The following is a 16,954-nucleotide window of genomic DNA, read 5'->3' as shown; positions in this document are numbered from 1 at the left end:
ATAAAAGAACTTTAAAGGGAGTAAGCAGTAAACAAAGAAATAAGTAAATGGAATTCAAATTCAAATGGAATTTAGCGATCGAAAAAATCGGTAACACATCTCACCTGGATCTTTCTTCCGGACGATTCTGATATCCCTTGCTTTCAATCTGTACTGTCCCAAATTTTCCTTTATCTAATTATGTCGACCAATCAAAATACTTATGTTAATTCTAGGTTAATCAATTTTAAACGGTATATATATAACCAACCAATGAGAATGAAATACTTTCTAAGGTTACCAATCAATTTTATAAGTTTTTAATAAAAGAACCAATTAAAATTTGTGAAATAAATATGTACCAACCAATCAAAATGATTAAGATAAAAATAAAGTTACATTATGAACGTGAAAAGATCTTAAACTGCCTAACTTCAATAATAACATAATAAAATTTTAATTAGTGAAAGATAGAAGATAGAAAAAAAGTCTAACGTCAAATTCCGTGATGAATGTCGGCAGGCCGCCAATAAATATTGTACTGTTTATGTTACCACTACGATTACTTTGGTCTCTGGAAGAATAATTCTAAAAAAAATTGCTAATATGAGAAAAATGTATTTTTAAAAGTTAAATTATCATCATTAATCAAATGCCATCATCATTATTAACCATCTGTAATAATAATCATCACCACCCCAAATCATCACCATCCCCAATCATCACCATTAAAAAAACTTACACGATCATCTTCCTCATCATCATACTCATCTTGATATGACGATGATCTAACACTACCCCCACTACTACTATTTCTACTCCAGTAACTATTATCATCATCATTGGAGAAACCATAACTTCCTTGACTGTTATAACCACTACTGAAATCATTGTCACCAGCCCACCTCTTGCTTGGACCCCTTCTTGAATCCCAATCATCAAAATCTCGACGATCTCTTTTCTGACTTTCTCTTCTTAAATCCCTGACACAAGTTGAATTAGTCTCACTACAAACACTATTTTCGTTTGGATGAATTAAACAATTTCGCAATAACTTTAATTCTAATCCTAATGATTAGCAAATAATTTGATTTTTTATGTAGTTTGTCTTTTTTCACATTATTTTTAATACATTTTTCAATAATAAATTTAAATAAAATTCTATCACAAAAAACAGCAAAAACATTAGATAACGATTTGAACACGCAAATATTCAAACAAATAAATAAATGAAATCATTTTCTACAAAATCATCATCACTAACGTATCCTTGCTACCGCTGAAACTCCGGCCATTAGCGTTGTATGTAAAATTAGGACGATATCGGCGATCATTAGAATTATTAGAATAACCATCATTAAAACTGTTAAACGACATTTTGCCGGATTCTTATGTCCCCAATCAATCAATTAATCAATAACTAACTCTGATACCAGAACAATTAAATAGGCGTAAACGAACATTAATTAAGAAAAACGACAAGTATTTATTATTTTATTTTTTACGATGATGGAGATATTTAATAACGACACAAAGATAAAACAGTACGGAACACCGAAGCGAAAAGGTAAAACATTCATGCACAATTTTTAAAATATGGTCTGAAAAGTATAACCTACATATATATATATATGAACATTGATATATATATATGCACCACAAATAGAGAATACATAATATTTTATGATAATTGTAGTGATAACAACGATAACAATGCATTTAATGGCTAGGATATAAAAAAAATAAAACAATGTTAAACGAACGACATATGTGTGTATGTAATATATATATAGATATACAGTATAAGATTATAAATATGTATATGTATATAGTTATGGATGTACGTAAAATAAAATAAGATTCGTTAATACTACAAATTTAAAATAAATTTTGATGTAATTATAAATATATGCTAGCAATATATCATCTTTTATACAATCGACATCAACGTATCCGTCATCAACTCCATCCTCATCATCATTATCTGTTTCATCATCTTTAACGTCATTTCCATTGCCACATCTGCATTTCACATTTACGACCCAACGTAACTCCAATCATTCCATAATTTAGAGTATCATCTTAACAAATTATATCTTTATCATTATCAGATCATATTCAATGAACACGCGCACACACGCACTCACACACGCACGCACGCACACACACGCACGCACACACATGTATGCATTCATCAAATTTGTCATCACCATATAATACACGTAGTTCATTCACTATCATCAGATATCTTATAATCATTCTTCTCTTTTATTTTTCCCACTATTCGCATTCGCTGGCGAATTTCCGACTAAATAAGCATTTTTAATTTGTGTAGCAGCCGCCAGCAGTAAGATCAAAGGGCAAGCCAGACATGTGTACCACGAAGTTCCTGTCACCATAGAAACAAACCAGTTAGTGAATAGGGATGTGATAATTGACAGGGTGACCAGGATAAATAGGAGTAGACCAGATGTGGCGTGCATTAATTTCCATGTCGCCAGAGGACATATTTTGGTGGCCAGACTACGAAACCATAATATATTGGCCCCACCTGTTTAAAATTAGAAAAACTAAAAATAAGCTCAGTCAAAATAATGTTGTTGATAAAAAATATAAGTTTAAACCCTATAAATGGTTATTTTCTAATAAAATTTTAATATTTTTCTTTCATAAGATTAATTATAATTAATAATAATTAATGAAGATTAATTGTAGTTAGGGTTTGAACCTAAGCACTGCACAACAGAATAGATGATTGTAGCCAGACCAATCCATGCATGCCAAGACATGAGGTGTGGTTTCTCACTATCCTCCTTTACTTTGAATATTACCAGGTAACCTTTGTTGAAAATACAATGAACATCATTCTGCAGACTAAAATTTACTCTCATTACCAATTAATAATAACAATGTTATTACATTAACATCTAAAACTTTCAATTCATTTTTAAATGTACTATGTAGATATGAAAACTTGAATTATTTATATGTAACATTTTATTCTTAATGACAAAGAATACTATAACAAAAAACCTAATAAAGCAAGAACAGTTGAGCTGATCATCAGCAGCCAGTGGTAAAAAGTTTTAACTTTCCTGTTTGAACTCATGATTAAGGAACTCTGGGGTGAAAACACTAACAATCCTTGCATCATTATGAGGCAGAACTAATTTGGGTTTTGATGTTAATAGATTGTACATTCAACTTTACTTAATAAAATGTAAAATACATAAATCTTGCTTGCTTGTAATTTGTAATGTATGTTATAGATTTTAAAAGTAAATGACCAAATGCCACATCATATAATATTCATTGCTGTCAAACACAATGTAATGTTCTGTTCAGAGTTGTAAATATTGCTCTACTAAAACCTAATGTGTTGAAAAATAACCCAATATTGCATTGCTTGTAAAACTTTATATTATATATAGTTTTATTTTATATACTTCATTTATTTATATATATAATATAATTAAGAAGATTAATTTATTTACAGTAGCACGCGAACATAGAACTCTTCTAACTATTACAGTCTAACTTAGTAGATTTACTTAGTAGAGCCTAGCATTACATACTACATTACTGCCCAGAACATTACAAAAGTTTTTTTACACAGTAAAGTTCTGTAGTAAAAGGAGGTGCTAACAGCGACTGTCATAAGGGCTGGATGCCATGAAAACAGACCTGCAGGTGTTAATTTATTTAAATGTCAAAATTAGGAAAACATGGAGAATATTATTAGCTAGAAATGACAAATTAATTAAATAAAATAGTTAATAGATTTAATAAAAAAATTCAAATAAAAAAATTGAATTCGTGGCAGCACTCAAGAGCACTAACTTGAACCCGGAGAAGCCGTGTAGACGAGAAATCCAGTGAAAAGAACGCACACAAAATGAACAACCATTCTTTTAAATTAAAGGTTGAAACAATTTTTTAACGATATTTATACGCCTTTTTTAAAAACTCGACGAGCACATGCCAATTCACTTTTGAATTATGAAGAGAATGGACAGATATGATCAGAGTTCGGTTCAATCAAATCATTTTAAATTTAAATTTTAAATGTAACAAACAACAGATATTCAATAAAATTTTGAATTTATTATTTTATGAATAATTTTTTCATATTTATACTACTAATTTACTATAAAAAAAGAACTAAAATGTTGCAAAGTATTTTTTTAGTAATTAAAAGTTAATTATAATATAACATCAGTGAAACATGTGGCCCGTTAGCTCAGTTGGTTAGAGCGTCGTGCTAATAACGCGAAGGTCGTGGGTTCGATCCCCATACGGGCCACCAAATTTTTTTTCAATAGCCTGCCGCACTTGTTAAAAAGATATTTTCATTTTCATAACTAATTTTTTTTTAATCTGCCTATCTCATCAGTGAGATTTTTTAATGGCCTCTCTGGGGTCCACGTTGATAGAGCCAAGCGAGCAGCTTCTACTAATTAATTCAGCAGATTTGAATAAATAAAGTTAGTTGGCTTAATTACGAAATTGCATAGGTTTCTTTGATATCGATATTGGGGATATTCGTATAAAAAGCGAGCAAAATTTGAATATAAAAGCGCTTATAAATCTACGCATATTGGCTCAGCTTGGCTTGGCTCGGCTTGGAATTGGATGCTAAGCAAGGTGTGGTCTCAAACTATTTTGTGATATCGATGATGATGATTGTGACCTGACTGATTGAAAAGCATAAAAAAATTTAAAATAGGATGGAGAATTTGTTACTGAATCGTTGTAGGAAATGAAGTCATGCTAGCGGCATTCTATACTAAGTGAAATGTAGCCCCTCAACTTCCACACCAAGAGAGCAATCTTTTTAAAAATCTAGAAAACTGATAAGCATGAAAAGAAATAGATTGCGAGATATATATATATATATATATATATATATATATATATATACATATAAGCATACATACAAGTTTATTATATTTATATACATATATGTGTCATTGTTAGTCTATTAATTTAGTAATGATAAAAAATTGCTCCTAGCTTTCCATGTAACATTGAATAAGTATTTTGTATTAATCATCGCTCACTCAATTTTTATTTTTAGAGATCAAAGAAAAGTTTCTCCGTTGCATAATTTCGCTAAAACGTCTTCAAAGTCGAGAAAAATGGAATGATATTTCTTCGTTTTTGTTAATTTTAGTTGATTTTTTTATATTTTCTAACTTTTTGTAGTTGTCGATCGATCGTTACTTACTGCTATTGATTTGTTGTTTGTTAAGTGAAATTAGTTAAACCAGCACTTCAGATATCCTGATTAATAAAAAGGTTTTTTTAATTTTTTTAGATTAGTGGTGAGTTAGTGTTTTGTGTGTGGGGGTCTTACATTATGTTTGAGTGTCGTAATTCTGGTTTTTTTTATTTTATCAATGTAATTTTAGTTTATGAGAAGATTTTTTTATTTTTTTTAAGGTAAGATTTTTTTTACAAAATTTTTTTAGTAAGAACTGAACAGACTAAAAAATTATTGAACTCTAAGAATTTGCATAAGTTTTTTTAATTTTTTTATAGTTACTACTTCGAAATAAAAAATGAATATTCCTTCTTTTTAATTCTAATTTATTTTCAAAATTATATTACACATCTGTAGTAGATTGTAGTAAAAACAGTTTAGAAAGTAAAGTTAATCGTAATCACCCACTCCCTAGCTAAACTAAATCTAAACATTAAACAGAATCTGATAATTAAACCTAAAAGTACTTAAAGTAAAAAAAAAGATGGCTCTGTGGGCCCGTGTGCAGATGTTGGGTGACACGATGAGACAGATGCAGAATATATATGGGTCAAACTTCCCTATCGAAGTCAGACATTTCTTTGCCCAGTGGATTGAAAGTCAACCATGGTTAGAAATTTTGTAAATTTCTCTTTTATAATATCTTAAATTCATTTAAAAATATTTTTAATAAGAAATATTGACAAGGTTCAATTCTCTTGACTGTCTTTTTTTAGTAATATCAATAAATGTGTACTTACTATTAAGATTGGGAATGAATTTTATGTTGATATAACTCTGTATATGGGTTTATTTTCATTTATTCCATTTATTTATTAGTAAAAGTTGTCTTATTATGATGTTATAGTTAATTCTTGACATATCTTATGTTATTTTTATAAATATTTCTTTTAAACAAATGCAAAAAATATAAATTATTTTTACCTAATAAATCATTCCCTTAAAATCTGCTATTTATTAGTGAAATTAAATTATAAACAAATTTTTTTATGAAAAAAAAATCATGATTCCACAATATTTCAAGGCAACAAACTTGAATATATTTATATAATGTCACAAAAACTTTTCTCTAATTTTATAAAAGAATTGTCAAAATAATTAAAGTATGACATAATTAGTTCAAAAAATGATTATTTTGTAATAAATCACATTTTCAAAGTCTATTATTTGTTATAAAGCAAATGTCAAACAAACTGTTTCAAAAGAATAATGACCCCAATATTATTTAGACAATTTTTTATTCAATTCAACTTATTTTAATTTTTTTAAATCCAATAAAAGCTTGACTATGCAATGCTACGTCATTTTATATAGTTATTTTGTGTTGCATTATGTCATGCTAGGTTGTTTTATATTATGTAATATTACATCTAGTTATGTAATGTTTCAACAACATAATTCCTAATTTTTACAAAACAAAAAAAACAGGGCTGATTTCGACGAAGACAACCCAGAGAATGAAAAATTCGCCATCCAATTTAGCGAACAACTCATCAAAATGATGGAGGAGAAGGCTCAAGAACTTAGTAACGACGAAATGTTTCTGACAAAGTTAAAACTGCAAGAAAGTGCCGTGCAGTTTAAAAATATGTACAGCAGCAACCCAATGAGTCTCGTTAGGACTGTCAAAAATTGCCTAGCTATCGAGACTAAACTCGTTGAGCAAGCCGATTCGGTTAGATTATTAGTAAAGATGTGTTGGCTGGGGGGTGTTTATTGAGTCAGACGTGCTTTTTGGTTGTTGATGGATATGTGTTGGATGAAGATTAGTAATAGGGATGTGCGGTTAGATGATTAATAGAGATGTGTTAATTGGCAGCTTTTAATAGGAATGTGTTAATTGGCGGCATTTAATAGGGATGTGTTGTTTGAAAATTGGTTACAGGGATGTGCTGTAATGGAGTAATTAATGTAGTGCTGGATGGACCAAAGATATTATGATTAATCTTTTTTCCACACCGGCAAAGTTTTTTTAAACTTTTACCGTTGCTGATGTGATTATAGGCGGCCAGCAATGGCAAGCAGGTCAGTGCCCACAGGCAGATATGCGAAAGATTCGAATACATACAAAGATTCACTCAGGTTCATATAATACTACCACTACTACTACTATTACTACTACTATTACTATTACTACCACTTTTATTACTACTAGTACTACTAATACTATTACTACTACTACTACTAATACTATTACTACTACTATTACTACTATTACTACTACTTTTATTACTACTACTACTAGTACTACTAATACTATTACTACTACTACTACTACTAATACTATTACTACTACTACTGCTACTATTACTACTACTACTACTATTGCTACTATAATTGCTACTACTACTATAGCTACTATAATTGCTGCTACTACTACTATTACTATGTAAGAATAATGCTTATGCTGTTGATATGCACAATGTTGATGATGATGACAATTATAGTAATTAATAATAATAAATGATAATGATGATGATCGTGATGGCTACAATGCTGATGGTGTTGATGGTTACAATGATGATGATGACGATGACGACGACGACGATGATGATTTTTAGGAGACTGAGGCAGAGCTCAGACAAATTCAACACAAACAAGAACAATTCATAATACAATACCAAGAGTCTCTGAAGATAGCCAGTTAGTTATGATGGTGATGAAAAGGATGATGATGAATTGGAGGACGACATGGTTATGATAATGATGATGATGATGTTGTGATGATAATGATGGCGTAGTCATGATAAGGATGATGTGATGGTAATGATGATGTTGTGGTAGTGATGTTATACAAAAATCATTATTTTAATATTCATCTGCGTTATCATCATCATCATCATCGTCCCCATCATCATCATCATCATTATTATTATTATATTTAACATCATCGTTATCATCCGTCCCATGTCCTTTCTCATTCATCGTCATCTTAATCAGAGACCGTCGTCATAATTGTCATCATCCCCAAATTGCTATCATCATCCTACTACAATCATCATTTCAATAGAATCATCATTTTTTCATCATCATCATCATCGCCCCACAACACCATCATCATCAAATTTCCATCAATGTCATCGTGACGTCACAATACGTCATCACCGCAGATCAGATACAGCAGTTAGCGTCGCTGCCGAACGGCCAGACGAGGCATGACAGCGAGCAGAGGTTACAAAAGCAGAAACAATCCATTGATCAAACCCTCAGTCAGAACGCCCAACAACTTTTGCAGATGAGGATGGTGCGTTTTTGCTGCTTCTGCTGCTGCTGCTACTACTACTGCTGCTGCTTTTGTTGTTGCTTCTGCATTAAGGATGATGTTGATGTAGTTGCACTATTAAATATCAATTAATGTTTCATATGTTTAGTGACACGTAAAGACAAACCAACTGACCAATATGCATATCACACAAAAAAAAACCGACTAACCAGCAAATCACACAACAAACAAACCAACCATCTGACCAATCAGCAAATCACACAACAAACCAACCGACCAATCAGCAACTGGCCGACAAGCATCACGAGACCTGTCAGAGGTTGTCCGAACTGCAAGCACACTTCCTGGATGATCAGCTGATTTCGTGGAAGAGGCAGCAGCAGCTTGCTGGCAATGGAACGCCATTTGATGGCAGTCTTGATACTTTACAGCAGTGGTGAGTTTTGTGGTTGGTTGGTTGATTGGTTAATTGATTCATTTATTCTTTGATTGGTTGGTCGGTTAATTCTATGTATAGTTGAATGATTTGTTGGGCGCCTGTGTGTGATTGGATAGTTGGTCGGTTGGATGTGCGATTGGTTGATTGATTAGTTGGTTGGTTATTTGATTAATTAGTTGATTGATTGTTTGATTGATTGATTGATTAATTGATTGATGTACATACAAATCCAGGTGTGAAAGTTTAGCTGAACTTATCTGGCAAAATAGGCAACAAATCAAAAAGGCAATTTCATTTTTTTTCTTCGTTCGTTCGTTCGTTCGTTCATGCACTCTTTGGATCAGTCATCTATCCAGCCATTCATTTTTCAATGACTCATGCACTCCCATATAGGTGGAGTTACTGAGAGCTCAGCTGCCAATAAACCTACCACCGGGTCGACAGGACTGCCTGCCTGTCCTCAACTCAACCATCACAGGCCTCCTGTCATCTTTGGTTACTAGGTAAAGATGATAAGCATTGTTCCATTGTTTGTTTGTTTGTTGCGTTGTTTCATCCTGTCTTTCATTCATTCGTTCGTTCATTCATTCGTTCGTTCGTTCATTCATTCGTTCATTCATTCATTCGTTCGTTCATTCATTCGTTCATTCATTCAACCTTTTGTTCGTTCCTTCGTTCTCATTCTTCTTCGTTATTCAAAGCTATCGTTGTTAATTGACTGACCCAGACTCTTTCGTTCATTTAGTCATTTCTTCATCCATTCGTTTATTCATTCATTCATTCATCTATCGTTAAGTTCATTTATTCATTTAGTCATTTCTTCATCCTTTCGTTTATTCATTCATTCAGTCATCCATCATTCATTTAGTCATTGCTAATTGCCTTACACACGCACGCACACCCCACCCACAGCACTTTCATAATAGAGAAACAGCCGCCTCAAGTCTTGAAGAAAGATTCTCGCTTCACTGCAACCGTCCGCCTGCTTGTTGGAGGCAAGTTGAACGTCCACATGAACCCGCCCACCGTCAAGGCCACCATCATTAGGTCTGCTGCTGCTGGTCGCTTTTGTCGTTGTTGTAGTGGCCACTGTAGTTAAGTCAGATCTTCCTCCTTGTTGCTTCTGTTGAGGCCACCTTAACTTGATAAAGCAGGCCAAGTCGTTTTCGTTGTTGAGATCTCGTTGTCGTATGTAGGTCGAATCATGTTTGCTGTTCGTTGGTGTTGCTGCTGCTGTTTAGCTTTGTTGGTTTGCAATGGCACTACGATTATTTCTCTCTCAAACACGTACTCACACACACGCACATACAAACACTCACACACACGCACATACAAACACGCACGCAAAAACAGCGAAGAACAAGCCCGCATATTGCTCAAGAACGACAAAAACATTCGTAACGAAACGAGTGGCGATATCTTGAACAACATGGGCTCCATGGAGTACCACCAGGCCAATGGCCAGTTGTCAATCACTTTCCGAAATATGGTACGTAGGTCGGCTTGTTATGGCTTATAGAAAATATGGTATGTAGGAATGCATTTGATGTTGTACAGTGTACGTACATGTACATGAATGTATGTGGTGCACAACTGCACACATAGCAAACGTTAATGTTCATTTACCAACATGCTTCTTACAATGTACCAAGTGGTAGATTGTGATCTTCTTAAATTCGAACCTCTTCATTGTAACTTAGAAACAGAGCCTGCACTATCAATCAAGCCAATGGACAGCTCTCAATCACTTATTTGTTTTAGGAATTTTTTAATTTATTTTTTTAAATAGAATGATAATAATGTTTCATAATTTATATGGGGTTGTTTATCATGAAGGCTTTGAAAAGAATTAGAAGGGCTGAGAAGAAAGGAAATGAGGTTGACATGATTTAGTTTATTCGTTTATTCATTCGTTCATTCATTCATTCATTCGTTCGTTCATTCATTCGTTCATTCATTCATTCACAATAATGCAGACAGTTACAGAGGAAAAGTTTTCCATCTTATTTCAGAGTCAGTTTTCAGTCGGGGGTGGTGAACTTGTTTTTCAAGTTTGGGTGAGTTAAGTTAGTTAATGTTTGTACATACATACATACATACACACAGCCGCAGACATACGCATGCACGCACGCACACATACATGCATAAATACACACATACATACATAAATACACACATGCATACACAGACTTTATCCTTACCTGTTGTGGTTACAGTGCATGGAAATCAAGAGTGCAATGCCCTAGCTACTATACTTTGGGATAATGCTTTTGCTGAACCTGTAAGCCGATTGATTTATTGATTGGTTGGTTGATTGACTGATTGATTGATTGAGCGATCGATTGTTAAATACATCAACAATGACGTCACAAAAGGGCCGCCTGCCATTTTTAGTGCCCGAAAAAGTCCCCTGGCCCAGTTTGGCCCAAACTCTGATGACGAAATTTGCATCTCACTGTGGCTTAGGCCTGTCGGTTGATAATTTGAATTACCTGGCTTTCAAGTTGCTTGGGCCTGCCGATGATTACTCTAATTTGTTCGTCACCTGGTCACAGTTTAATAGGGTTAGTTTGGTTGCGGGTTGTGGTGGTGGTTGTCGGTACCTCCATCTTTGCCGTTATTTTCATTTGTAGTGTTATTTGTTTCATCGTCATCTCTATCTATGTTATAACGCCTGTCTCATTATATTTTGTAAACTTAATCACCACCAGCATCACTAAGATCATCATCGTCGTCATCATCATCCTCACCATCGTTCTTCCAGGAACCTCTGACGGGGCGAAACTTCACATTTTGGGAATGGTTCTACTCCATATTGAAACTGACGAAGGATTGGCTGCAGGGACCATGGAAGGATAGGTTGGCTACTGTTATCATCGTCTCGTCTACATCATCATCATCTTCTTCTTATTTTCTCTATCTATCACCATAATTTTTTTCATCATCACTTTACCATCACGCACATGACAGGTTAATAACAGGCTTCATAAGCAAGCAGCTGGCGCAGGATTGGCTGATGAAAAGTCCAAATGGGACCTTCCTTCTACGCTTCAGTGACTCAGAACTGGGTGGCATTACGATAGCCTGGGTGGCTGAAGACCCTAATAAACCTAGTAAGTCTACGTATACAAGTTTACACACACGTACATACACACACACAAACATACATACACACACACACACATACGTACATACATACATACATAGATTCTTGTTTATGCTGTTAGCGTTCATGTAGCTAGTTAATTAGTTGTTTTTCGTAATAAGCAATAAAAACGAAACGAAACGATTAAAACGAAACGAAACGATCACGTACAATAACAAACAAAGTAGGTGAACGTAATGTTTGGAATCTGGCTCCGTTCACTGACAAACATTTCAAAATTAGAGGATTAGGCGATACGATAAAGGACCTAGACAACCTGGTCTATCTCTACCCTAACATCAACAAATCCCAATGTTTCAGTAAATTCTGGACTCAGCTGAATGGTGGGCTATTGTAATGTGTGACGATGATGTTGTTTTTTATGATGTTGTTGTGTAGTTGTTATAGTAGTTGTTGGTGTAGCTGTAGAGGTTGTGGTTGTTTTTGTTGTTGCGATGATGTCATATGTTGATTCACCGCCCTCCAGACACCAATCTAACAAAGGGTACCACGGGGTACATTAAGCCAAACTTGACGACCGTTATTCCTGGGTTTGTGCAGTACGTTACACTGAATTACATTGTATTGCATTTCCAATAAAATTGTCATCACCATCATCGTCGTCGTCGTCGTCACCATCATCGTCGTCGTCATCATCATAACGACAGACTCCTGAACAGACCGGCTGCCAGCCTAACGAACGATGAAAACGTACAAAGTCCAGACGGCCTGGATTACGTTGGTACTCCACAGAGCAATACCGAAGAGTTAGTATCATTATCATCATCACCATCCTTATTATTATTATTATTATTATTACCTTTGTTGCTGTTGTTGCTGTTGCTTTTAGTGTTATTAATGTTATTGTTGTTGTTGTAGACGAACGACAGCATTAATCATCTTCAATCGCATCATCATCAGAGTGATGTAAACAACACCTAAATCATTCATCGCGTGATAGACATCTCTGCCTTCGTCACTCCACATACAAACATCTTGACCACTTTTGCTAACGTAGGAATGGCGGGATGACTGATCTAATGGCGGAGTCATTCATGGTACCGGATTTTCCAGGGGCCGAGTACAATCCGGAGGACATCTACCAGATAAACGTCAATGAACTCTTGCAGGGATGCGAGAGAGGTAATAATTTTTAGCGATCACGTTGTGACGACGATGGTGACGTCATAATTATGAGGATGAAGAGGAAGAAGAAGAAGAAGAAGAAGAAGAAGGAGGAGGAGGAGGAGAAGGAAGAGAAGAAGTTACTGTTTGTGTTTGTGCAATCGTGTTGATCGAGAGTTGATAAGAAAATTAATTTTCAAGATATGTGATTTATTGATGTAAAGAAAGAGATAGTTATGTCAAATTTTTTATATGATTGATTGATTGATTGATTGATTGATTGATTGATTGATTGATTGATTGATTCAGTTTAGTTTACTGCTTGAAAGATTGTTGTTACACTGTACTCTACTACGTTGCTTTAAAATTTTATTTTCTGTTGAAATACCACGACGGTACATAAGCACAGTTTTTTCGTTAATAAATATAATTAACTATATTATTATAAATTCTGATATTTTCATTATTGTTTTTATTAATTTTATTTTAGTTGTTGTTTTTACTATCATATCTCATGACATACAGAAATTTGTTCTTTGATTTTCTACAATTCTTCTCGGTCATTGGTCGTCATCGTCATTATCTCTGGTTCGCTAATTATATAATTCATTAATTAGATAATTATATATATATATATATAGTTTCTATATATAGTTTCTATATATATATATAGTAATATATATATATAGTTTCATCACCATCATTATCACATTATCATCGTAGCATCTTCATTCACCTCGACAGGCTGATAAAAGTGACTTGTTTTTTTTTTCTTTGTTTATTTATTCATATACTCATAATTACAATTAATTATTATTATTTATTTATTATTATATTTTTGTTATATTAGCCTGTATGTGCTTTCAAGGAATTTTATATATATACATGTGTGAATTGAATTATCATTTTTATTATTGTTATTGTTGCTATTATTGTTATGTTTCAATATTTATTATTAACTTCAATTGTAAATTATCGTATCAATCAATCAATCATTTATTCATTCAACCAATCAATCATTCATTCATTCAACCTACCAATCATGATTTGACTGAATGTAAATTTTGTTTCGCTGATGTGATTTTATTTCTGAAAATTTTTTGATTTTACCAATATTATTGTTATTATTATTATTATATTATAGTTTGATATTGTTATTTCAGTTTACTATTATTATTGTTAATGTTGTTGCTGATATTGTTGCTCTTGTTATTATCTTTGCCAATGCTGATATATATCTTTCATTGATTTACTCATCACTATCAATTATCACCTTTATTACGATTTCTGTTTTTATTATACATTTTATCATTATTGTTGTTAATAATAATTATTACGTTGTTATTATTATTATTATTATTACTTACGATAATAATAATAATAATGTCATTATACTTTGTATTATTATTATCTTATTGTTATACAATTGTTTTTGACTTAATCTTGATATATATTTTTTTCTTTGTCGCTATTGCTATTGCATTTATGTATAGGTAGGAACCAATTTGAGATCCAGGTCAGAAAATATAACATGTAGCCCCTACTACATTTTGGTATTAGTACTTCAAGGGTTAAAGTACTTCAAAGTTTAAAGGTCAATTTCTCTTCTGCACCTGCTTCAGAGGTTTAGAGAGGCCTTTTTTAGAGACGGCCCATGTCAAATAACCAGGGCCTGAATGTATCTATTATTTTCCGGTAATATTACAAACATAATAGTTGTAATAATTATTGTTATATTAACTATAGTTATTACAATAATTATAATTATAGCTATTATTACAATAATTATGATTATTGTTGTTATTCAGTTTTTGAGTTTTCAATATTTATCTCTGGCATTGGTTGCTTGATATTGTCTATGAATAGAAATGCTGTGTTCTCTTCATTAATAGCTATTATTATTGTTGTTAATGTTATTATTAATATTATTGTTATAGTGACATCATCATTATTATTATATTTATTTTTATTGATATTCGACTTAAACGTTTTAATTAGCGCCCTTTAAACCAAACCACACCACACTATTGTTTTAAACTACCTTTAATTATTATTATTTTGTTGTTGTTAATAATAATCATTAATTTACATAATAATAATTAAAAAATATAATATTAATGACAATTTTTTTTCTCCAACCTTCATATTTTAAAAACTCTGTTGCATTTACACTACAAGACAATTGACGTTAACAATTTATGAACGTTTGTTTTTTTTTCTTCAATTTTTTTAAAAGTCCAAAATGGAATCAAAGACGTACATACATACACACATATACAAACATACATTTACACACACCTATACACAAGCCACACACCTATACACAAGACTTGTTAAAACCACGTGGAATGCATGGAAACAAAGGCGTACATACATACAAACATACATTTTCACACACCTACACATAAGTCACTTGTCTTGCTAAAACCACGTGGAATGCAGTTTTTTGCTTCAAATTCTTATTGTACTTATTATTATTAACTATAACACAAATTTAATACATTATGAATAGAAATAATTTCTTTCTAATATGTGAGGTTGAAAGGCATTCGTAAGTATTTGTAAAATGCACTCCTTCCTTTCGCTAGGGGAAAATTATTTTAGTGATAAATAAGTACAGCAGAGTTAATTGCGCTACACTAAGACAATCATTTAATCAAAATGGCGCCCAAGCATTTTGGCGCATACGCAAAGAGAAACGTCGGTTAGTTCACACTTTAGCACAAGTAGGAACTTTAAATTTAGAATAACGACTAGGTGCGGTCAAAAAGATTTAGGAAATTTTTCGAGTTAATTGGCCTATATAACTTAATATGGCCCCAGCCAGCTTTTTACGCGTGTATTCGCATTGTACGTTGTGCTTGTATTGCGCGTCGGATATTGTTCGAGTAAATAAAAGCGAATGAAATGAATGAACACAATTTTTAACGTTTTATTTAATCTCTAAATTAAATCATTACCATTTTATGTACGTCTACATTTACACAATTACACATTATCATTTTTCGATAACGCAAAATTCACACTAAGAACAAACCACGCTGCACCATTGTGTGACCAAATGAGGCAAGTCTTTGTCTTTAGCGTTAACCGAATCTTATCCTATATATATGTATATATAATATATATTATGTAGTCACTACCAGTCACAAAAAAAATTAATTTCAAAATTGAACCTCGAGTCTTAATTTACGAATATTTCATTTAAAATTTAATTAATAAAATAAACTAGCTAATTTGTTGATTTGAAGCCATTCACAGGGCTGATGAGAACCTGCAGAGTTGATATTTTAATCGCAAACTATGCAGGTTACATCAACCTAGCTAATGGCCACCGAACGTTAGGAACATTAGTGCAAAATCTACTACGAATAATCGATGAATCAGCCATTTTCTATGTTCGAAAAACAGCCGCCTTTACGCGGCACGTGTTTCGCACAGAAAGCGACAATGTAACGCTGGAACCCACAAAATTAAAGCAATAACATTCAACAATTAAACAAAATATTAAATTAAATTACCAAAATTACATCAACCCGAATAAAACTAACTTTATAAATAAAATTTACGACTCTCCTACGCGGAGAAGGGGACTTCCATAGGAATAAAGAAACAAGGAAAGTGAGCCAGTTTATATGGACTTATATAGCCAGCCAGCCAGTGCTTAAATGCGACCTACATTTCGACCAATAGGAACGAGAATGATTCAAAAAAACAGCGCGTAATTCTTTTTTGTTCTGAAAATTATCGCGACGCCATTGGTTGAGTTAACTAGGTCAT

The 16,954-nt window shown here is 32.7% G+C and overlaps 3 protein-coding genes across 3 annotated transcripts in view; 1 reads left to right on the top strand and 2 right to left on the bottom strand.

Moving 5' to 3' along the window:
• The window catches only part of HELRODRAFT_191574 (hypothetical protein), a gene marked incomplete at its 5' end in the record, with an annotated part of 8,905 nt that extends 7,549 nt beyond the window's left edge, over nt 1-1,356 (bottom strand). The window contains 4 exons of the mRNA XM_009018740.1: nt 105-174; nt 475-567; nt 722-962; nt 1,244-1,356. Coding sequence (XP_009016988.1) covers nt 105-174; nt 475-567; nt 722-962; nt 1,244-1,356 — 517 coding nt within the window. The remainder of the gene's footprint in view (nt 1-104; nt 175-474; nt 568-721; nt 963-1,243) is intronic.
• Nucleotides 1,357-1,466: 110 nt separating this feature from the next.
• On the bottom strand, nt 1,467-3,968 carry HELRODRAFT_99384 (hypothetical protein). The gene is made up of 5 exons (XM_009018739.1): nt 3,820-3,968; nt 3,626-3,663; nt 3,013-3,145; nt 2,708-2,818; nt 1,467-2,530 (listed from the first exon to the last, which is right to left on the bottom strand). Exons 1-5 carry the CDS (start codon nt 3,884-3,886, stop codon nt 2,235-2,237), a joined length of 645 nt encoding a protein of 214 aa, XP_009016987.1. The 5' UTR covers nt 3,887-3,968; the 3' UTR covers nt 1,467-2,234.
• Nucleotides 3,969-5,726: 1,758 nt separating this feature from the next.
• Nucleotides 5,727-12,407, top strand: HELRODRAFT_156927 (hypothetical protein; the record flags this gene model as incomplete). Its single annotated transcript, XM_009018738.1, has 17 exons — nt 5,727-5,851; nt 6,671-6,917; nt 7,247-7,324; nt 7,804-7,885; nt 8,353-8,486; nt 8,750-8,901; nt 9,138-9,210; nt 9,298-9,407; nt 9,817-9,951; nt 10,258-10,393; nt 10,741-10,782; nt 10,881-10,961; nt 11,093-11,185; nt 11,280-11,407; nt 11,626-11,763; nt 11,875-12,017; nt 12,238-12,407. The coding sequence occupies 17 exons, from the start codon at nt 5,727-5,729 to the stop codon at nt 12,405-12,407; spliced, it is 2,067 nt and encodes a 688-aa protein (XP_009016986.1).
• Nucleotides 12,408-16,954: the final 4,547 nt, after the last annotated feature.

Source organism: Helobdella robusta (assembly GCF_000326865.2).
Source record: "Helobdella robusta unplaced genomic scaffold HELROscaffold_22, whole genome shotgun sequence".
NCBI lineage: Eukaryota > Metazoa > Annelida > Clitellata > Rhynchobdellida > Glossiphoniidae > Helobdella > Helobdella robusta.
The sequence above is the reverse complement of the archived record's forward strand: the minus strand, read 5'-3'. Positions and strand labels throughout refer to the sequence as shown.